The 23868-nt window shown below is 42.1% G+C and overlaps 1 protein-coding gene across 1 annotated transcript in view; it reads left to right on the top strand.

Annotated features, from left to right (window-relative positions):
- The window catches only part of wnt3 (wingless-type MMTV integration site family, member 3), a 50367-nt gene that overhangs the window by 16152 nt on the left and 10347 nt on the right, over nt 1–23868 (top strand). Inside the window, exon 2 of the mRNA XM_060940350.1 lies at nt 23525–23766. Within this exon, the coding sequence (XP_060796333.1) occupies nt 23525–23766 (242 nt within the window). The remainder of the gene's footprint in view (nt 1–23524; nt 23767–23868) is intronic.

Below are 23868 nucleotides of genomic sequence, written 5' to 3' on the forward strand. Positions count from 1 at the left end.
TTTAGTTTCCTCTCAGAGGAGCCAGATTCTGATTTAAAGTGTCCTGGTGTTTCATGGAGTCCATGATGTCATGGACCCTAACAAGGTTTCAGGGCCTTTGGAGGAAAAACAGCCCCAAAACATCACAGACCCTCCACCATATTTTACAGTTGGGATCGGGTTCTTTTCATTATAGCCGTCCTTCTGTTTACTCCAAACCCACCGCGAGTGTTTATCACTAAAAAGCTCCATTTCTGTTCCATCAGACCAGAGAACACGGTTCCAGTCAAAGTTGTCGTCGCGTTTCACAAACTTCAGGTGCTTACGTTTGGGGTTAACTGACAGAAAAGAGTTTTTTTCTGGAACCTTCCAAATAACCTGTTGGCATGGAGGTGGAGTCTGATGGGGGTTTTGGAGACTCGGAAACCCCAAGATTTGGCTTTTTCTTGTAATTCACCAGCAGTGACTCTTGGGGATGTTTTGCCTCTCTTACCCTCCTCACTGTCCGTGGGGTAAAATAAACTCGGCTCCTCTTCCAGGTGAGTGTGGAACAGTTCCAGTTGGTGTCCACTTTTTTATTTTTGCCCTAACAGTAGAAATGGACATTTTCAGGTGAGGTGTTTTTATCCCCATTCCCTGACTTATGAAGGTCAACACACTTCTCCCTCATTGGGTTTGTGTGTCTCTGATCGTTCCCATGGTGATGTTGAGGGAATTTGGCCTCTGTGTCGCCTCATATTTGTTCCCCAGTTCATCAGGAAGTCATGGATTACAGCTGGAAAGTTCCTACACACTCCAATCAACTCACACATGGACAATTTAAATGGAAACACGCTTCAGGTACATTGTGTTTACTATCATTTCTGGGGGCCAATAATAGTGAGACATGTTTTTGTTGAAAATAATTTTCTTGATGAGGGATTTGTTTTTATCTGAATAAATTTATTTCAGTTAAAGGTCGGCTTTTTCTCATTTTTTTCAGTGCGAGATGAAGCGACTTCACGAAAAGGTGGATTTTTTTCCTAACGCTTTTCACTAATCTTTACTAGGGGGCACAATATATAAATAATAATGATAGAATTCTAACACTGACTTACCGTATTTGATCAATATCTAGAAATCATAGCTAAAAAGTCTTCATCTAAGGGATTGATATCAAACCCTACAGCACTGTGCATCTCTCAAATCTGATGTCTCCAGGAACCTTCCTTTCCATTTCATCACTGTTTATTTATTTCTCACTTCATATTATTTTTTCCACCTCAACACAAGACATTCCGTATGAATGGAATGATATAAAATAGCAGTTCCATCAGATGTGTTGCAAGAAAAAGAGAATTTTAAAAAAGAATAAAAAATAAATCAGAAAAAAAGAAATAATTTTTTAAACATGCAAAGATTTTTATTATTAGTTTTTCCTCATTAAAAAAAAAGTATGATATCTTGTAAATCTTTGACATGAACAAGGCAAGGAGCAAAATGACAAGAAATGTAAGGAATTTAACATTTTTTATAAATATAAATTTTTTTTAAAGTATGCCATAGATAATTATTCATTTGTCATTTGATGTGGATTTTTTATTGATATAATAATAATAATAATAATAATAATAATAATAATAATAATAAAAACTAGTCAAGTCAACTTTATTGTCAAATATGCTCTACATGCTCGACATACAGCACAGATGAAATGTCAGTCCTCTCTGACCCACGGTGCAAACAGGCAATGCAATAAATAAAAATAGAATAATTGAAATAAACAAACAGTATAAACACTCTAGATAAGAACTGGACATAGACTAAACACTCATATGTATATACACACATAAATTGAAGCAAATAAACAGTCAAGGGCACTTGAGGTATAGCAGGTAAACATGAGATAAGCAGAATAAACAATAAACTAATAGCTGTTAAGGTGAGGTAGTGCGGAATAGTGCAAATGAGTGAGGTAAAGTGAGATGTGCGGTCCCTGAGTTCAGTGTGTTAATGAACGTTGAGAGTGTGTGTGTGTGTGTGTGTGTGTGTGTGTGTGTGTGTGTGTGTGTGTGTGTGTGTGTTGGGGGGGGACTGTGAGGGTGACATGATGTCAGATGCTGAAGGGGGGGCAGGGGGGTGTGCGGGCAGAATCTGTGGCAGGGGGCAGAGGGGGGAGGAGGGGCAGAACAGGGAGGGAGTTGAGCCTCCTGACCGCCTGGTGAAAGAAACTGTCCTTGAGCCTGCTGGTTTTGGCCCGGAGACTCCGCAGTCTCCTCCCCGACGGCAGCAGGCTGAAGAGGCTGTGAGATGGGTGGGTGGGGTCACCTGCAATCCTGATGGCTTTGCGGGTGAGGCGGGAGTTATAGATATCCTTTAGAGAAGGGAGAGAGACACCAATGATCCTCTCAGCTGCTCTCACGATGCGCTGCAGAGTCTTGCAGCAGGACACGGTGCAGGCGCCGTACCACACGGTGATGCAGCTGCTCAGGATGTTCTCGATGGTGCCTCTGTAGAATGTGTGCATGATGGGGGCCAGGGCTCTTACTCTCCTCAGTTTGCGGAGGAAGTACAGACGCTGTTGGGCTTTTTTGGCCAGTGATGCGGTGTTGTTGCTCCAGGACAGGTCTTCAGAGATGTGCACACCCAGAAACTTGGTGCTGCTCACCCTCTCCACTGCAGCACCGTCGATAGATAGTGGAGCATGCTGGGTGTCCACAACAATCTCCTTCGTCTTCTCCACGTTCAGGTGGAGATTGTTGCCCTTGCACCACATGGCCAAGCGGCTCACCTCACTCCTGTAGATTGTCTCATCGCCATTGTTGATGAGACCCACCGCAGTCGTGTCATCCGCAAACTTAATGAAGAGGTTGGAGCTGGATGTTGGTGTGCAGTCATGGGTCAGCAGAGTGAAGAGGAGGGGGCTCAGCACACATCCTTGGGGGGCCCCCGTGTTCAATGTGATGGTGCTGGAGGAGTTGCTGCTGACCTGTACAGACTGTGGTCTCCCTGTCAGGAAGTCCAGCAGCCAGTTGCACAGGGAGGTGTTGAGTCCCAGCTGGTCCAGTTTGTGAATGAGCTGCTGAGGAATGATTGTGTTGAATGCTGAGCTGAAGTCTATGAACAGCATTCTGACATACGATTCTTTTGTCTCCAGGTGGGTGAGGGCTGAGTGGAGGGCAGTGGAGATGGCGTCATCGGTCGAACGGTTGGACTGATATGCAAACTGGAAAGGGTCCAGGGCGGGGGGAGGGCAGACTTGATATGCTGCATGACTAGCCACTCGAAGCACTTCATGAGGATGGGAGTGAGTGCAACAGGGCGGTAGTCATTGAAGCAGGAGGGAGACGGCTTCTTCGGGACCAGGATGATGGTGGTGGCTTTGAGGCACGTGGGGACAACAGTCTGGCTCAACGAGATGTTGAAGATGTCTGTAAAGACATCTGTTAGCTCCTCGGCACAGTCTCTCAGGACACGACCAGGAATGTTATCAGGATCCGGGGCTTTCCATACATTTGTCATCCTGAGAGCTCTCCTCACGCTGTCTGGGGACAGCGTCAACACCTGGTCGCCGGAAGGTGGTGGGGTCTTCCGTGCCATGGTGCTATTGTCTGCCTCAAAGCGAGTGAAGAAGTCGTTCAACTGATTCAGCAGAGACGTGGAGTTGTCACAGGTCAGCGGCGAGGGCTTGTAGTCTGTGATGGTCTGAATCCCCCGCCACAGGTTCCTAGTGTCTCTGCTGTCACTGAAATAGTCAGCAATGTACCTTGAATACTGTCTCTTGGCCACCCTGATGCCTTGAGACAGGTTGGCTCTAGCTGTCCTCAGGCCCACCTCGTCCCCAGCTCTGAAGGCAGTGTTCCAAGCCCTCAGGAGCCTGTGGACTTCCCCTGTCAGCCATGGTTTCTGATTGGCCCGAATGGAGATGGTTCTGGTGACTGTAATGTCGTCCATGCACTTCGTCATGTAGGCAGTGACGGTCTCCGTGTACTCTTGTAGATCTGTGGAGTTGTTGTAGGTGACCACCTGTCTGAACATGCTCCAGTCAGTGGTCGAAAAAAAAAATAATAAAATAAAATAATAATAATAATAATAATAATAAGTGTGACTAGAACTGCACTTGCTTAGAATGCATCATCAGTTTAGTGATGTTTCTTATTGGTATGTACTCCATTATGTCATTGATCTTCCGTACTTCTGCCAATAACTTCCACTTGTCCACATGCCTGATGTTGGGTAGCTTTTCCCTCATCTCCTGCAGCCCTTCTCTGGTTGTCTTGATTCTTTCTATAATTTCTTTTATCTCATCCCTTTATCTCATCTGAGAGATGATCCACATTCCTGATGATGTCATTTCTCTCAAATGTTGGTTCCAGCTTTGCAAAACAATATCTTCTCTCAGTTGTTGGGGATCTCAAACTGGTCATAGTCACAGCAGCTTCACCTAGAGCCTCAGGTGTAATCACACTCCTGTCTTCCTCCTCTCCCCCATCTCTTGCTGTTTCTCTTTTCTTGATCTCATTAAGCTCCTCTGTTGTAAACCACTTCTTGTTGATTATTGTCCATGCTTGCATAGCTAATCTGCTTTCAGTGAGGGTGAATCCACCTCTATCTTTCCAAATCTTAGCCATCCTCTGCATGTAACCTCTGTTTGCAGGTTCGCTGCGGTAAAAGCATTCCATTATCTTGATATTATCTTGCCTTGTAAACTTCAGATGTTGACTTGGTGGGCTTGTCTTCTGGCCAGTAGTAGGTTGACGACTGGTCCCTGCCTGGTTTGCCACAGGGGACCTGCCGGGTGAAGTAGATTTAGCGTTGCTTCCTCTCCTATTCATGCCATTAACTTGTATTCTTCTATTGTTTCTATTCATCATGTAGAGTGGTACGTTTTCTGTCAGGATTGTCTTCCTTAGCTGCTGGCCCTGACACATGCCTAACCCGCACAGCACACAGAAATTTGTGAAAGAAAGGAAAGAATATAAAGAACCAGCTTGGAAAATAAGACTCAAGAGAAAAATGGAAGAACACCAGACAGACCTGAGTAGATTAGAGGAGGCAAAGAAAAGAAACTATAATGATAGAATGAGAAGGAAGATTGAAGCAAAATTAGACATCAAACGTAAAGGATACCAGCAGGTGATTGAAGAACTTAAACAGTGACTGACAGCAGGCAAATTCAAGAGATATGAAGACAGAGTGAAACAATACAAGCAGAACAGACTATTTGAGAACAACCAGAAAAGATTCTATGAAGATTTACAAAACAACGGAAAGAGAAATAGTGAGATACTAGACAAAGAGAAGCTCAAGAAATTCTGGATGGACATTTGGGAACAAGCATCTGAACGTGATAAGGACACACCATGGATTAGGAGAGTAGAGCAGAAATTGATAAGAACTGAGAAGCAAGAAGAAATAACAATAATAAACCAGAAACTGAGGAAAGCGCTAATGAAACTACCAAACTGAAAAGCACCAGGCTCTGATGCCGTACAAGGGTTCTGGATCAAGTCAAGTTTGTTTGTATAGTGCTTTTAATAATAGACATTGGCCCAAAGCATCTTTACAGAATCTGAATGACCCAAGACATGAGCCAATTTTATCCCTAATCTATCCCCAGTGAGCAAGCCTGTGGCGACGGTGGCAAGGAAAAACTCACCCAAATGATACGAGGAAGAAACCTTGAGAGGAAACAGACTTAAAAGGGAACCCATCCTCACCTGGACAACAACAAACAACATGACTATAACATTAACAGTTTTAACATGAAGTCAGTGTCGTTGATGTTATAAACTCTTCATTGATGGAAACTTGAGTGCAAAACTGTTCATGACAACTGCAGTCCTAAAGTTAGCAAGTCAACTGTAGTCCTCAGCCATAAAAGCATTACTGTAAGAGTCCAGAGCGTCCTCCAAGTGTGACCTTCAACTGTCCACATGGGGCCGTCCTCCACAGGAGCGATGCGATGAGACTCCAACCAGACACAGGGCACCAGGATGGATCAGGCAGGTCCGAGGAGCAGAAGAGGTTCAGCATCTCGATCCCAGGACCGACATGTAACTCAGAGGGACAGATTTTTGGGGGAAGAGAGAGAAAACACAGGTTGTTGGGTATGCCCAATGTCACCTGAATAAGTAGGAACAGTATACATATTGCACTGAGTATAAGCAGGGACTCCGGCAACTAACTCTGACAGCATAACTAAAAGGAGAGAGCCAGAAGGTAACACAGGCATGAGGGGCCCCGGGACATAAAGCAGCAGCCACTACACCATCAACAAACTTGAGTGAGCAAGCGAGTGGGGACTGACAGCATCCATACATCCCAGTTTACCAAACACTCTGTCTGAGGATCCTCCAGATCTACACCTTTACCTCATAAACACCATTAACAAAAGGCTTGACTAAACAGATATGTTTTCAGCCGAGACTTAAACACTGAGACTGTGTCTGATTCCTGAACACTATTTGGAAGGCTGTTCCATAACTGTGGGGCTTTGTAAGAAAAGGCTCCACCCCCTGATGTAACCTTCACGATACGAGGTACCAGCAGATAGCCTGCACCTTTTGATCTAAGTAGGCGTGGCGGGTCATAGAGGAGCAGAAGTTCACTCAGGTACTGTGGTGCGAGACCATTCAGTGCTTTAAAGGTCAATAGTTGTATTTTATAATCAATATGAAATTTGATTGGGAGCCAATCCAGTGTGGATAAGACAGGGGTGATGGGGTCATATTTTCTAGTTCTAGTAAGGACTCTTGCTGCTGCATTTTGAACTAACTGGAGCTTGTTTATGCACTTATTGGAACTTCCAGACAGTAAGGCATTACAATAATCCAACCTGGAGGTAACGAAAGCATGGACTAGTTTTTCTGCGTCATGTAGTGACATTAAATTTCTTATCTTAGCAATATTTCTGAGATGAAAGAAAGCTATCCGGGTAATGTTATCAATGTGAGTTTCGAATGAAAGACTGGGGTCAATAATCACTCCGAGGTCTTTTACTGCTGCACGTGAAGAAACAGAAAGGCCATCCAGAGTCACTGTGGAATCAGAAAACTTGCTTCTAGCTGCATGTGGTCCGAGTACAAGTACTTCAGTCTTGTCAGAGTTAAGCAGAAGGAAGTTAATAAGCATCCAGTGTCTAATGTCCTTCACACATTCCTCAATTCTATTAAGCTGGTGTCTCCCATCAGGTTTTGCAGAAACATACAACTGTGTGTCATCAGCATAACAGTGGAAACTAATACAATGTTTATGAATAATATCACCCAGAGGGAACATATATAAAGAAAAAAGCAGTGGACCCAAGACAGAACCTTGTGGAACTCCAAACTTTACCTCAGTATGTCTAGAAATATCACCATTTACATCAACATACTGATAGCGATCAGTTAAATAAGAGCTGAGCCAGGAGAGGGCCGTTCCCTTAACTCCCACAACATTTTCTAGTCTATCCAGAAGAATGGAATGATCAATGGTATCAAATGCTGCACTAAGGTCAAGCAACACAAGCAGCGAGACACAGCCCTGATCAGACACCAACAGTAGGTCGTTTACTACTTTAACCAGAGCTGTCTCTGTGCTATGATGAGGTCTAAATCCTGACTGATACATTTCATGGATGTTATTCCTATGTAAATATGAGCATAACTGCTGTGCCACAGCTTTTTCAAGGATCTTGGAGATAAAGGGGAGGTTTGATATTGGCTGATAATTGGACAGCTGACAGGGATCAAGGTCAGGTTTTTTAATCAGGGGTTTGATAACTGCTAGTTTAAAGGATTTGGGTACATAGCCAATCATAAGAGAAGAACTGATTATTTTTAGAAGCGGTTCAATTACTTCAGGTATTATCTGTTTGAATAGACGTGTAGGTAAGGGATCTAGTACGCAAGTTGAGGCTTTTGATGCAGAGATTAATGAAAGTAATTCAGTTTCTCTAAGGGGAGTAAAACATTCTAATTGCTGATCTGATACAGTTATATTGTTAACTACAGGGTCACTTACGTTGTCTGACCTTAAATTAGTCGTTTGAATTTTTTGTCGGATATTTTTTGTGGATGTTGGAATTTTTTGTGGATCAAACACCTGACCAACCTTCACAGCAAGCTGGTACAATATCTGAATGAATGCCTGGAGACTGTGTACACACCAGACTGGATGACATCAGGGAGGACGATATTAATCCAAAAAGACCAGGAAGAAGGCGAAGGGAGCATCACCAGGAAACTATAGACCCATCACCTGCTTACCTATAGCATGGAAATTACTGACATCAATGATATCTGATAAAATATACAGACACCTGGAGACCAGTGATCTTACAGAAGAGCAGAAAGGATGTAGAAGAGGATACAGAGGAACAAAAGACCACCTGATGCTAGACAAAGCAATACTGAAAGACTGTAAACAATGGAAAACTAATCTTGCCATGGGATGGATAGACTACCAGAAAGCATATGATTTAGTACCACATTCATGGATTATGGAAACGATAAGAATGGCTGGTGTTGCAGAAGGGGTTATGAAACTGCTGAGAGCTAGTATGGGAAAATGGAAGACAACTTTGGAGTCTGCAGGCCAACAATTAGCCACTGTGGATATACAGTGAGGTATATTCCAAGGAGACTCACTTTTGCCCCTGCTATTCGTCATCTGCCTGATTCCGCCGTCTGTGTTGCTGAGGGAAGTTAAGCAAGGATGCAATCTGACAAGAAATCAGTGTGGTAAGATAAACCACTTACAGTACTATACATGGATGACTTGAAACTATACAGAAAGAGTAAAGATGATCTTGAATCCCTAGTGCAGACAGTTACGATATACACAGGGCATTAGAATGCAATTTGGGCTGACAAAATGTGTGACACTAGTTATGAAAAGAGGAAAAAAGGTGGAGGAGGATGGAATAGTGTTACCTGATGAACAGATGATGAAAGACCTTGGAGACAATGGCTATAAATACCGACAGTGATGCTTGAAAGTTTGTGAACCCTTTAGAATTTTCTATATTTCTGCATAAATATGACCTAAAACATCATCAGATTTTCACACAAGTCTCATCTTATCATCTGTAGCCGCTTTATCCTTCTACAGGGTCGCAGGCGAGCTGGAGCCTATCCCAGCTGACTACGGGTGAAAGGCGGGGTTCACCCTGGACAAGTCGCCAGGTCATCACAGGGCTGACACATAGACACAGACAACCATTCACACTCACATTCACACCTACGCTCAATTTAGAGTCACCAGTTAACCTAACCTGCATGTCTTTGGACTGTGGGGGAAACCAGAGCACCCGGAGGAAACCCACGCGGACACGGGGAGAACATGCAAACTCCACACAGAAAGGCCCTCGCCGGCCACGGGGCTCGAACCCGGACCTTCTTGCTGTGAGGCGACAGCGCTAACCACTACACCACCGTGCTGCCCCCACACAAGTCCTAAAAGTAGATAAAGAGAACCCAGTTAAACAAATGAGACAAAAATATTATACTTGGTCATTTATTTATTAAGGAAAAAGACCCAATATTACATATCTGTGAGTGGCAAAAGTATGTGAACCTCTAGGATGAGCAGTTAATTTGAAGGTGAAATTAGACTCAGGTGTTTTCAATCAATGGGATGACAATCAGGTGTGAGTGGGCACCCTGTTTTATTTAAAGAACAGGGATCTATCAAAGTCTGATCTTCACAACACGTTTGTGGAAGTGTATCATGACACGACCAAAGGAGATTCCTGAGGACCTCAAAAAAAGCGCTGTTGATGGTCATCAGGCTGGAAAAGGTTACAAAACCATCTCTAAAGAGTTTGGACTCCACCAATCCACAGTCAGACAGATTGTGTACAAATGGAGGAAATTAAAGACCATTGTTACCCTCCCCAGGAGTGGTCGACCAACAAAGATCACTCCAAGAGCAAGGCTTGTAATAGTTGGTGAGGTCACAAATGACCCCAGGGTAACTTCTAAGCAACTGAAGGCCTCTCTCACATTGGCTAATGTTAATGCTCATGAGTCCACCATCAGGAGAACACTGAACAACAATGGTGTGCATGGCAGGGTTGCAAGGAGAAAGCCACTGCTCTCCAAAAAGAACATTGCTGCTCATCTGCAGTTTGCGAAAGATCATGTGGACAAGCCAGAAGGCTATTGGAAAAATGTTTTGTGGACAGATGAGACCAAAATAGAACTTTTTGGTTTAAATGAGAAGCGTTATGTTTGGAGAAAGGAAAACACTGCATTCCAGCAGAACCTTATCCCATCTGTGAAACATGGTGGTGGTAGTATCATGGTTTGGGCCTGTTTTGCTGCATCTGGGCCAGGACGGCTTGCCATCATTGATGGAACAATGAATTCTGAATTATACCAGCGAATTCTAAAGGAAAATGTCAGGACATCTGTCCATGAACTGAATCTCAAGAGAAGGTGGGTCATGCGGCAAGACAACGACCCTAAGCACAGAAGTCGTTCTACCAAAGAATGGTTAAAGAAGAATAAAGTGAATGTTTTGGAATGGCCAAGTCAAAGCCCTGACCTTAATCCAATGGAAATGTTGTGGAAGGACCTGAAGCAAGCAGTTCATGTGAGGAAACCCACCAACATCCCAGAGTTGAAGCTGTTCTGTACGGAGGAACGGGCTAAAATTCCTCCAAGCCGGTGTGCAGGACTGATCAACAGTTACCGCAAACGTTTAGTTGCAGTTATTGCTGCACAAGGGGGTCACACCAGATACTGAAAGCAAAGGGTCACATACTTTTGCCACTCACAGATATGTAATATTGGATCATTTTCCTCAATAAATAAATGACCAAGTATAATATTTTTGTCTCATTTGTTTAACTGGGTTCTCTTTATCTACTTTTAGAACTTGTGTGAAAATCTGATGATGTTTTAGGTCAGATTTATGCAGAAATATAGAAAATTCTAAAGGGTTCACAAACTTTCAAGCACCACTGTTGGAGTACTAGAAGCTATTGACATCAAAATGAAAGAGATGAAGGAATTGGTATCAAAGGAATACAAAAGAAGAGTCAAACTACTACTGAAATCTAAGCTTAATGGTGGTAATGTAATCAAAGTGATAAACACATGGGTGGTTGCTGTACTCAGATACTCTGGAGGAATTCTTGACTGGAACCAAGAAGAACTACAAGTAATGGACAGGAAAACCAGAAAGATGATGACGATGAACAGAGCATTACACCCCAGAGCAAGCGTGGCCAGGCTGTACGTAGTGAGGACTGAAGGTGGAAGAGGACTGAAATCAGTGGAGGAAACAATTAGATCAGAAGAACATGGACTGTCTGATTACATCAAAGATGAAGTGAAAGGGTACAACTGGTTACTGAGAAGACTCACGAAAGAGGACACAAAGAAGGAATATAAGGACAAGCAAAAGAACAAGAGAGAAAAAGAATGGAAAGACAAAGTGCTGCATGGGCAGTACTCTAAGTTAACAGAAAAACATGATGTGAAGAAGACCTACAAGTGGCTCAGGAATGGATACATGATAAAGGAAACTGAAGGACTCATACTACGGCACAGGATCGGGCATTACCAACACGATGGAGGAAGATTAACATAGAAAAACAAGCAGGAACAGCAAAATGCAGAATGTGTAACGAGAGGGACGAAACTATAATTCACATTCTCAGTGAGTGTAGTAAACTTGCACAATGTGCATATAAGAAGAGGTATGACATAGTTGCACAAATAATACACTGGAATCTATGTAAGAAATGTGAACTACCATACTCAAGGAATTGGTATGACCATGTGGCAGAGAAGTAACAAAAAATAGTAAAGCAAAGATACTTTGGGATTTCTCGATACAAACAGATCATGTTATACAAGCATGAAGACCAGACATAGTAGTGAAAGACAAAGATCTAAACCACACCTGGGTCATAGACATATCAATACCTGGAGATGGAAGAGTAGAAGAGGAGGAAAAGGAGAAAGTGGAGAAATAACCAGGATTTGGCAAGAGAGATTCAAAGATTATGGAACACTTCAGTGAACATGATATCGGTTGTAGTAGGAGCACTAGGTGCTGTGGCAAAACTGGAGGAAGAGCTGACAAAGTTGGATATTGAGAAGAAAGAAGTAGACAGAGTACAATTCTCTACCTTGCTAGGATCAGCAAGAATACTGAGGAGGGTATTGGATTTCTCAGGTTAGAGGCTCTCACTGGATACCAATACAAACACCAGCTGAAGAGCTGAGAAAATCAACAATGGAAATAATAATAATAATGGCGGCACGGTGGTGTAGTGGTTAGCGCTGTCGCCTCACAGCAAGAAGGTCCGGGTTCGAGCCCCGGGGCCGGCGAGGGCCTTTCTGTGCGGAGTTTGCATGTTCTCCCCGTGTCCGCGTGGGTTTCCTCCGGGTGCTCCGGTTTCCCCCACAGTCCAAAGACATGCAGGTTAGGTTAACTGGTGACTCTAAATTGAGCGTAGGTGTGAATGTGAGTGTGAATGGTTGTCTGTGTCTATGTGTCAGCCCTGTGATGACCTGGCGACTTGTCCAGGGTGAACCCCGCCTTTCGCCCGTAGTCAGCTGGGATAGGATCCAGCTCGCCTGCGACCCTGTAGAACAGGATAAAGCGGCTACAGATAATGAGATGAGATAATAATAATAATAATAATAATAATAATAATAATGTTGACTCTTAAAGGATTAAATATAAACTCTACATTTTCCATGTTTTTATTTATTTATTTATTTTTATAACCGTGTTTATTCAGGAGGCTCTCATCACCGTGGTGTTTTTCAGAGGATTGCACATATCATATCTATCTAATAAACAAATAATATGAATAAGAATTATACAAATAAAAACTAAGAGTGAAATATTTATAAAATAATATATGATTGGAACCTTTATTTAAACAACAGGGTAGTCCAATCAGTGGTAAAATGCCTCTGCTATCAAAAGGAGCCCTGTTATACACACATACATCTTACAACAAACAAAAACCAAAAAAACAATTATAATAAAATTTAACTACATTATTTACAATATATATTTAATATTAAATCTAACAATAAGTACAAAAAAGCTAAAATATAAAAGGATTATTAAATGTATAAAAGTATAATTATATTGGAATAGACCCCTCCCGAATTCGCCCGGACGCCCACGAAACAAAGGCCAAAAGCCGAGACTGAACCAACCACCCATCAAAGCCGACCTCGACCCGTGACCACTGCTTTGCGAGCATCCAAGCGAATCCGGGAAAGGTCAAATAATCATCAACTATAATTGTAACCTATTAAAAATTTTACATCCATGATAATAAAAAGATTTCTTAGCCAGCTCGGTTCTTACCCTTGGTAAATGTAACGTATTGCTTTGTCTAGTGAACCTGTTGTGTATGGCATTATTAAAAGTAAAATAATTTCTGAAAAATTGTGGGCAACTCCCATTAATACATTTCTTAACAAGCTTGAACAAGTGGTCATCACGCCTACTTTGTAGGGTGGACCAATGAACTGCATCTAAGGCCCTATCACTCTCGCCTATTCCAGTAACTATCCTTGCAGCACGCCGCTGAAATCTTTCTAGAGATGTAGAATTTCCGATACCACAGCACCCCCATACATTATCACAGTATTCAAGAACAGGGCGAATGAAAGATGTATACATAATATTCGCACAGTGTAACGTTAAATTATTCCTTATGCGCCCTAGCATACCCAACCTTTTGCCAGCCTTAGAAAATATATACTGGATATGGGAATTTCATGAAAGGCATTCATCAAAAATAATTCCCAAATATTTAAATTCAAATGCACGTTTCATAGGGCGACCACTGAATAGTATATTAAAATCAGAAACCTGTGAAAGCTTAACATGAGTTGCAAACAGCATGGACTCGGTTTTTGTGGCATTTAGAAACAAACTATTTTCACCAAGCCAAGATCCAACCAACTTAAGGTCCGCATTAAGCTTTCCTTCAATTATAGATGCAGTTGAACCAGAACAAAACAAAACAGTATCATCTGCATACATAAGTATGCCGCATTGCCTAACAACAACTGGTAAATCATTGATATGGATAACAAAAAGGAGAGGACCGAGTATTGAGCCCTGAGGCACACCAGAAATAATGGGCTCAGATCCTGATAATACTTCTTGAAATCGAACAATCTGAGTTCTACCGCAAAGGTAGTTTTCAAACCACTTATATTCTCGAGCCATAATTCCCAAGGATTATATAAAATATATAATATATAAATATATATGAAAACAATGTTCACTGAAGATGAACTTAAAGTGTTTGTTTCTCTCTCTTCTTTCTGTAGAACCTTACAACAGTCTTTATGTATTAAATAAGGTATAGAGAACCTTTTGAAGAACCTAAGGACTATCCGAAGAACCCAAGAGAATCCATTTTTCTCCTTTTATTGCAGTTTATTTCACACTTTTCTCCTTAAAATAATGACCAAGGACAAAGAATGAAATGGCATTAAATATTTATACAGCTTTCAAATGCAAAAGTGAGAAATGTATTTGAAATTTTTCTCCAAATAAAAAAAAAACAAAAAAAACTCATCACTATTTGGAGATGGACCTTTCAGGTATTGGTGGAACGTGGAGAAAAAAAAAGAGAGAAAAAAGGACTTGATTCTCAGCATAGCTGAGAGATTGTAGGTGTGTAACCACGCTGCTTACTTAAAGCTACTAATAGAGAAGTGTTGTCATGCGCCTTTTTCAAATGAATGAATAAACGTTGAGTAATGCACTTCACATACAGGTGCCTCGGAGAGAGTCGGGACTTGTCGTCATTCTGAGCTGATTGTTTAGATTGGGCAGCCTGATTTGTTTTGTGAACAGAGGAATCCCCTCTCTTCATATGACTCATAGCCCATGAGAATGTGTCATTATTATTATTATTATTATTATTATTATGTTTTTCCCCCCTTGTGGAAGCATGGGGATTCGGCCCACCCAACGTCAGACATCATCAGGGGAGGGAGGGGGAAGGAGGATACATGAGAGAGGGAGAGAGACGGAGAAAGAGCAAGACTGAAAAAGAGGGAAGGAGGGAGAGAGGGAGGGACAGAGGGATAGCCTGAGGTCTATAGGTGGCCCTCTGACCTGTTCAGACATGCACCTGTTCCACTTGGGAGTTTCTCCCAGTTCTCACCAAAACCAGATCCAAGCCACCATTTCTGCTTCTTCATCTGCGACAAGGAGCTTATTTCTTTGACTGCAGCAGCAAAGATGCTTCTAAAATAGAGCTAGCTAGTTGAACACAAATTAAATAATACATGAAATCAGCGTAAAAATCAGTTATTTGTTGATTCACAAAACAAGCTAAGTGTACTAACTAAACTATGTACTCACCAAAAGCACCAGTGATCACCATTACTTCCTTTGAAAGCTTTACTTTTCTTCATTATGTCTCTATACACACTCAACAACAGGATAATATGAAACCACAATGATCAAGTTTTACTTCCATTGTTCCGAGTCAAACAGTACGTGGAAAGGAAAGAAACGTCGCACCACAGGCTCCATGATTGATCATTAGAGCCATCAGAGTTCATTGTTTGGATCCCTCACTCATCATCAGCCAACCTAATCTGAATAGAATTGAGAAAATCTCAAGGTCAGATGTCGTTAGTCAGCTTGCTTTCACTACACACCTTCAGCTTGGTGTGTATTTGTACGAGCAAGACAAAAGACCCATGTACAAACTCGCATCAGAAGTTTGCGCACTCCAGAACAACTTTACAACAGAAAAAGATCTGTCTCGATGCTAAGACACATGAAAGGTGTTCTATTAATAAAAAACGAGATCGTCAATGACAGTGTAACTCACTCCGGCCCCGTCTAGTCCAGAAGGAACGCTCTAAAGTGGGCCACCTTGCACAATAAATGTTGAAAGCTATATACACTATATACAAGCTATATATAGAAGCGATATCCACCCTAGGAATACCGAGCTATTTACCAGAAAGAATCCAAAACGGCGAGGAATTGACTGAGAAGAAGCAATTTTTGTTGAACTGCTCATTAAGGCTTAATTAGTCCATAACTTCATTAATAATTCCATCATTACACCAAAGTTCATTATTAGCTCATCCGGCCAACAGTTGATGAGTTTATGCCATCATGTGTTGTCCGGCGTCTGTCTGTCGTTGTCCACATTTCACAAAAATCACTTCTTCCATCTCAATTTTTCAGCAATTTTGATTCTTTCTGGCAGGAAGGTGGGTCTGCCTGGGGCACATATAGCTCATACCCAGATTTGCTTAATTACAATTTAAGTGTCTTTTAATAAACATTCTTAAAGCTGGGCTTAGTCAGGAGAGCAGGTTTGGTCTCCTGATCAAACTCCAAAGCTCAGATATGAAGCTCAACTTTCTGATAAATGACATCTACGTCTAAAGTCCTTCCCACACCATGTGGCACATTGGGCGGCGCCAATCTCCGTTTCTGTAGCCCTGGGCCTCTCACCAATTACATAGCTAGAGTTACAGTGGCGGCGGGTCTTCTGGTAACTACAAGAGTTTCACTCCCCACTCACATCTGTATTGCAGCGTGACTTGCCAGACAGCAGTAGGTAACATTTTTATGATAAATGACATGCAGGTTTTAAATCCCTTTAAACATTTTAATAGCTGAAATCATTTAAGCCATAATGATTAATTCATCAATTAAAAAAATAGTCTCAATGAGGCTGGAGCTCATACCGGCCACTGTTGCTGTGTGTGAGTTTGAAATCTGATCAATCCTGTGGGCAGAGTAGCGATTTTTGTGAAATTGCATATGACCCCTGTGTATTCTCATCCATGGCAAGTGGTGCCACCTGGTGAACAATTCTTGTTGGACTATGTCTTTAGAGTCTTCTGGGTGAGTTTCAGTGAAACTTCCCAGCAGTTTACGAAGAGTAGTGTGTGGTGTGACAAGTCATGCAAAATTTCCAAACGCCCATAAACTGTTAAATATGGCAGGTGACACCACCATCTTGACAATGTTTATACACACCCACCTGGGGAACATTCCATATGAGTTTGATCAAAATCTGATCAATCCTGTAGGAGGAGTAGCGATTTTTGTAAATTGTAAAAGTGTAGTGTTTTGTAAATTACACGTTTACACGTCTGTGTGTTAGTCTTTACTATAGACAGGATAATACAGCATGAGACAAAGTGCATTAGGATGAATTTTCACTAGGACTTAAAGCTTTGGTAAGACTTTCTCTCACAGAATTTTTCATCCTAACAACTTTACAATGTATTATTGAGTTGCCATTTTAAACATTCAGCAAATTCAATAATCTCCCTGTAAGTCAGTTTGGAGTAAACAGGTTTTCTTTTTAATTTGTGAGAGCAGCGGTGGCACAAACTGTTACTCTCACTCAGGATCTTTCTTCTTCTTCTTCATTATTATTATTATTATTATTATTATAACATTTTTAGGACACCATTTCTCCCTCAGTTTTCAATCAATCATCACCAAATATCTCTGGGCTGAATTACATTGCTATGACTTTTGGTGCTGATCCGGATCACCAAACCGGAATGATCCATGAAAAACGGGATTTTTTTCAGTCACTTATAACTCTGGCAATTTTCATGATTTTTTCAATCTTTTTTTTTTAATTATTATTATTTTGTTCAGGGTGGCAGGGTGCAACTTTTCCTTGACCTTCAACTGACAAAGGTCAGCTAGTGCAAATTACTGTGACTTTAGTGACAGTCTCTATCTAGTTTTTTTTTTTCTTCATGCAGAGAAATGTTTTGAAATTTTTGTCTTTGGTAATTACAGCTATGCTACCGATGCAGTGGTTTTACATTATGTTGCAAAATGGAGTGTTCTGTTAATATAGAAACCATACACACACACACACACATACACAAACTGTGCATGGGTGAAGAATTAATGGACAGTTAGACGGTTAGCAGACGGTGTAATTATGTCTCTTACTCACCTCACACAGAGGGGAAGGAACTCAGCTTCCAGTAAACACTACTTCAGGAGCTGATCTGGCAGATATATGGGCTTAAGTCATAGTTGAGGAAAATAATTACGGATTAGCAACAAAATTGGCATCTAATGAAGCAAAGGAATTAAATAACATGCAGACAGTTAAAACATGGGGTCATCATATTGATGTATTGTTTAAAAAAATGGTGAGTTACTCTCCTGCAGACATACCGACAGGGAGAGAGAGAGAGAGAGAGAGAGAGAGAGAGGAGTGAGAGCAAGTGAGAGAGAGACACACACAGACAGAGAGAGACAGAGAGAGACACAGACAGAGTGAGAGCGAGTGAGAGACACACACAGACAGAGAGACACACAAACAGAGACAGAGAGACACACACAGAAAGAGAGAGAGACACACACAGACAGAGAGAGAGAGACAGAGAGACACGCACACACAGAGAGAGACACAGACAGAGTGAGAGCGAGTGAGAGACACACAGACAGAGAGACACACAGACAGAGACAGAGAGACACACACAGAAAGAGAGAGAGAGACACACACAGACAGAGAGAGACAGAGTGAGAGCGAGTGAGAGACACACAGAAAGAGAGAGACAGAGAGACACAGACAGAGAGCGAGAGAGACAGAGAGACGCGCACACACAGACAGAAAGAGAGAGAGAGACAGGGAGAGAGACACACAGAGTGAGAGAGAGACACATACAGACAGAGAGAGTGAGAGAGAGACACAGAAAGAGAGAGACAGAGAGACACAGACAGTGAGAGAGTGAGAGAGAGAGATCACCTATACGATGATATTGACCCACAGTAGGAAGCATCAAGGTGGAGATTTGAGCAGCTGACGCACGTCTCACGTATCAAAGCCTTCCTTAGCAAAAGTCTGTGACTGAGACACACTGAATTTCACGTGACATCAAAAACACACATGTGCACGGACGGATGGAACGAGAGGGAGAGATGAGAGGACGGTGGTGGTGAGGAGGTCGAAAAATCAGAATGCCTCCAAGGCGGATTTTTGAGCTCTGACATCACATTCAGGGCTTTTGTGTGGGCCCGAGCGAGGCGACGATGTCAGAGCTGGTGATAGGGTTGCACCCTGCAGGGCCATGAGGTCATGCTGAGCGAGTGAGCATACTGTGATCAGTGCGTTTGTTTACTCCTGATTCTCCACACGGCCGCTGGGGACACTGGGACACGCCGAGAGTCCGTCAGTGCACGGATACCTGAGTAGCACCGCCATATGTCCTGGATTAGCTCGTCAATGAAAAGAGACGTCCAAACATCCAGAAAACATCATTGAAGAAGGAAGGATATTCAGGAACAGATTTTAAAAAAAAAAAAGTTACTTATGTGACAGGAAAAAAATCTCAAGAACAACTGAAAGGTTTTACAAAATATCTGGATAAACTTCAGTGAACCTGAGAGAACTGCTGCGGTTTTAAAGGCAAAGAATCGTCCCATATATTAATCTGATTTACTTTTTTGTACTGCTGTTTAGAGGAACTTTATTTGAAATCTACAGTACTGTGCAAAAGTCTTTGGCCCCCTATTTATTTTTTTTCATCCAAACTTTGTTGTAGATTTCTATTTTATGACTTCTACATTATGGAGTCAGTACAAAAACATTTTAGAGTTCTGAACGTTCGTTTTCCAGCAAAAAAATTAAATGTTAGAGGGAAAAAAAAAGGTTTGTATCTGAGCAGCACATTCCATAAGAGACACTTTTCAGATGAAAAAAGAAAGCATAATGAAGGCTGCTGGGTTTTGGTGTAAAATGAAGAAGTGAGTGTGACAGTCAAAGTGTCCAGAAGAACTGTGGCTGGTTCTGTAAGATGCTCAGGAAAACCTACAGATCATTTCCACATAAAACTGACCTCACTGGACCTGAGACGGACAGTTTATTTTTTTAAACCGAAGGGTCGTCTCACACCAAATACTGACCATGAGAATAGTGAGCGTGAAGGCCATAACATGTGATTTATCATTTTTATGCTCATCAAACCATTTACTCTGTCTGTGTGCCCTGGGGATAGAGGCGGAGTCATCCTGGATAAGGCTACGCCCATCAGAATAGATAAGTGAACAGAGTTTTAGGTTGATTTGCAGTGACACTTCCATCCAAGTAAAGCCAAACCATGCCAGGGAAAAACCAATCAATCGATCAATAAAATCAGTCAATCCCCACACAGTGTAACAGAGCCACTGTTTTTTCCTTTAACGTGTCTTCTGCCTGTCTGTATGTGCACACTACATTGACAGATTCTTTGGATGGCTCTGTTAATAGCTCTAGCTTTCCAACACGTTCTACATGGAACATGAAAAGGAAAACCCTTTGTTATAAGGAATTTTTATGGGCTTCCCCCAGAGGGCCAAACTGAAGAACACTTTGAGACTGTAACTACATGCAATCTATAATTCCTTATTCACAGCGTGTGTCCAAAAGCACACCTTTTCAGGTAAGAATTATATAAGTTGCCAATCTGAAGCCTGGAGGTGTCGTGGAGGCCGTCCAACGTGCTCCTGAAATCCCGGAATGCACTGCAGTACACAACTACATGTGAAGGTTCGAACCGTATAGGGCTCTTTGGTTTAGTCTCTCTGGGGAATTCTGACAGTTTACATTTAGTTATTTTGGGAAACGCTTTCATCCAGAGCGACATACCAACAGTTGAAACCCCAAGAATAGGAAAATAGTACAAATAATAATAATAATAATAATAATAATAATAATAATTGGAGAAACAGTACAAGCAGTGAACACAATGTTATTCTCAGTTCTGTGTGTGAAGCAAAGTCTGCAAAAGGAACAGGGATATGGCTCAGCTTTTCAGAGCATAGGACCAAGATCATTTCACCAGTAGAGCCAAGAGATCTTGCTTTTAGACATTAACCCTTTGGTGACTGACCCCTTGAAAATGGTTCCTCCAGGAACGATGACGTTTCAGTTGTCAAGACAATGGAAAAACTAAAATACAAAAACAGAAAGATACGTCACAATGCTCTTGTGCACAAAACAAAATGCTCTTGTATTTGTATTTTAGTTTTTCCGTTATCTTGACAACTGAAACGTCATGGTTCTTGGAGGAACCATTTTCAAGGGGTCAGTCACCAAAGGGTTAAAGAAAGACAAGCCCTGAAGAACATTTAAAGAAGAGATTCCCCTTTCAGTGAAATGTCTTTAGGAAGCCTTGAGGAACCCTCAGGTATTCTAAATGTACAGAATAATCATAACACATGGTTACTTCTAGGATTTCTCTTTATATATGGGGAAGCCATGGCCTAATGGTTAGAGAAGCAGCTTTGGGATCAAAAGGTCACTGGTTTGATTCCCTGGACCAGCAGGAATGGCTGAAGTGCCCTTGAGCAAGGCACCAAACCCCCAACTGCTCCCCAGGCTGCTCGGGGTGTGTTGTACATCACTCTGGATAAGAACTTCTGCTAAATGCCTGTAATGTAATGTCGAGAAATAGAGACGGTGTGGATTGGAAACCCAGCATCAGTATTGGGCTGATACCAGCAATAAATAAAAGTAGTCTCAACGAGGCTGTAGCTCATACCGGCCAAGATGACCATAAAATCATAAATATGACAGGTGGCACCACCATCTTGACAACTTTTATGCACACCCACCTGGGGAGCACGGTGTGTGAGTTTGATCGAAATCCGATCAATCCTGTTGGAGTAGCAGCAATTTGTGTAAACTGTGGACGGACGATGCCGACGGACGGATGACGGGCGATAGCATTAGCTCATCCAGCCTGGCTTGCAGCCAGATGAGCTAAAAATGGTAGATCAGATATCAGATCATGTAACAAATGAAAAAGATTGGAAATGGATTTGGGAAAAAAAATTGTTTTTGGAACTTGTATATCTCAAGCACCAAATAATTTATGATAATGCACACGTAATAAAAAAAATAACTAGTTCTCATAAAATCACCTACATCCACAATACTACAAAAATCACAACAATACATGAAAACTGAAATAAAGACCCAAGCACCATGAATAGGTTTTGCTAAACAAGTGCATATTTAATCTAGATTTCAAACATGTACAGAGCTACAGAGTTTAGTAATATGAGACAAACATCTTCACGCTTGGGATGGATTATAGTGCTGCAGAATATCAGCAAGATGCATCGGAGCAAAACCATTCAGAGCTTTAATCATCATCATCAGGACTTGTAACATAATAGGACATAGCAATGTGCTTAGACTTTATTTTCCTGTTAAGGATGTGACTCTAAACTAGCTGAAGTTCTCTTCTAATATAATAAATCATTTCATGCAGACTTCAAATTCATTCTCATCTCATCTCATTATCTGTAGCCGCTTTATCCTTCTACAGGGTCGCAGGCGAGCTGGATCCTATCCCAGCTGACTACGGGCGAAAGGCGGGGTTCACCCTGGACAAGTCGCCAGGTCATCACAGGGCTGACACATAGACACAGACAACCATTCACACTCACATTCACACCTACGGTCAATTTAGAGTCACCAGTTAACCTAACCTGCATGTCTTTGGACTGTGGGGGAAACCGGAGCACCCGGAGGAAACCCACGCGGACACGGGGAGAACATGCAAACTCCACACAGAAAGGCCCTCGCCGGCCACGGGGCTCGAACCCAGGACCTTCTTGCTGTGAGGCGACAGCGCTAACCACTACACCACCGTGCCGCCCAAATTCATTCTAATAAAAAAAAAAACCCCAGACACTATGGATGCACAGATAGGATTTATGATGATGAACCCAGACTGAAAGGGGTGTGGATGGCTTTATGAAGGAAAGACGGAGACTGCGCTTGTTTAGCACGCCACCAGGAATAAACAATAAGTCAAAAACATCTCAGACACATTTCACTGGCAAGGGAAACAACCCTGTTAATAAAGGTGCAGTTGTGTTTGAGCCTGTCAAAAGAGCAAGCGTGTTAAAACACAGGCAACATTTTTCTTTCCAACCTTTTTTTTTTTTTTTTAAAGTGTTATGTCAGGGAGAAAAGAAGGCAATTAAACTGAATTGGTTTCTGACATGCCCGTTTCAGTGCAGTGGTACCAAGGCCGTGTTTAGGCAGATGCCCACTGCTTAGATGAACATTTCACTTGCACTACAATGTTTCTGTCAGCTACTGCAAAACCCACACAGTCCAATAAAGATGGACAGGAGCCAAACAATTGACTCACACCTCCAGTATCAAAGCTTACTTCAGTGATTATGTGCCAATTAATACGAGCTCACAGGAAAACAAGATAAGAATAAAAGTACTTTAGTGAAACGATTTCGAACAGCTGTCTGTGGATGAACCTGTACAATAATATCAACAGACGAGATAAGGATGCACATAAACGCAGCTACAGTGTCCTCTATGGGTTTTATTTATCGTCAGTTTATTGCAATCCAAACCTCATTTAGCAAAGATCATAAAATCTGTTTATCTAAATTAAATCAGGCCATATTCAAACAGGGTGTGTTAGTACAACTTCTTCCACTATTCCATTTATGCAATCCCTTAAAGCAATACTCTTTGCCCATCTGCTGCATGCATCACCCGAGAAAGGTTTCAGCTTGATTCTGATGCATGTTTTTCCCCTTGTACCTTTCTCAGGTCCCTAGCCCTGGGGCAGCAGTACTCGTCTCTGGGCTCACAGCCCATCCTGTGTGGCTCCATTCCTGGTCTAGTTCCCAAGCAGCTGCGCTTCTGCCGCAACTACATCGAGATCATGCCCAGCGTTGCCGAAGGGGTCAAACTGGGCATCCAGGAGTGTCAGCACCAGTTCCGCGGTCGCAGATGGAACTGCACGACCATAAAGGACAACCTGGCCATCTTCGGCCCTGTGCTGGACAAAGGTAAAGGCTCGAGGATCATTAGCCTGTGTGAAAACGAATAGTAATCAACTTGACATGGTATCTCAAATATTGCAGTTGATCAGCCAAATCTGGGGGTCCAGC

The sequence above is a fragment of the Neoarius graeffei genome, chromosome 14 (genome assembly GCF_027579695.1).
Source record: "Neoarius graeffei isolate fNeoGra1 chromosome 14, fNeoGra1.pri, whole genome shotgun sequence".
Classification (NCBI taxonomy): Eukaryota; Metazoa; Chordata; class Actinopteri; order Siluriformes; family Ariidae; genus Neoarius; species Neoarius graeffei.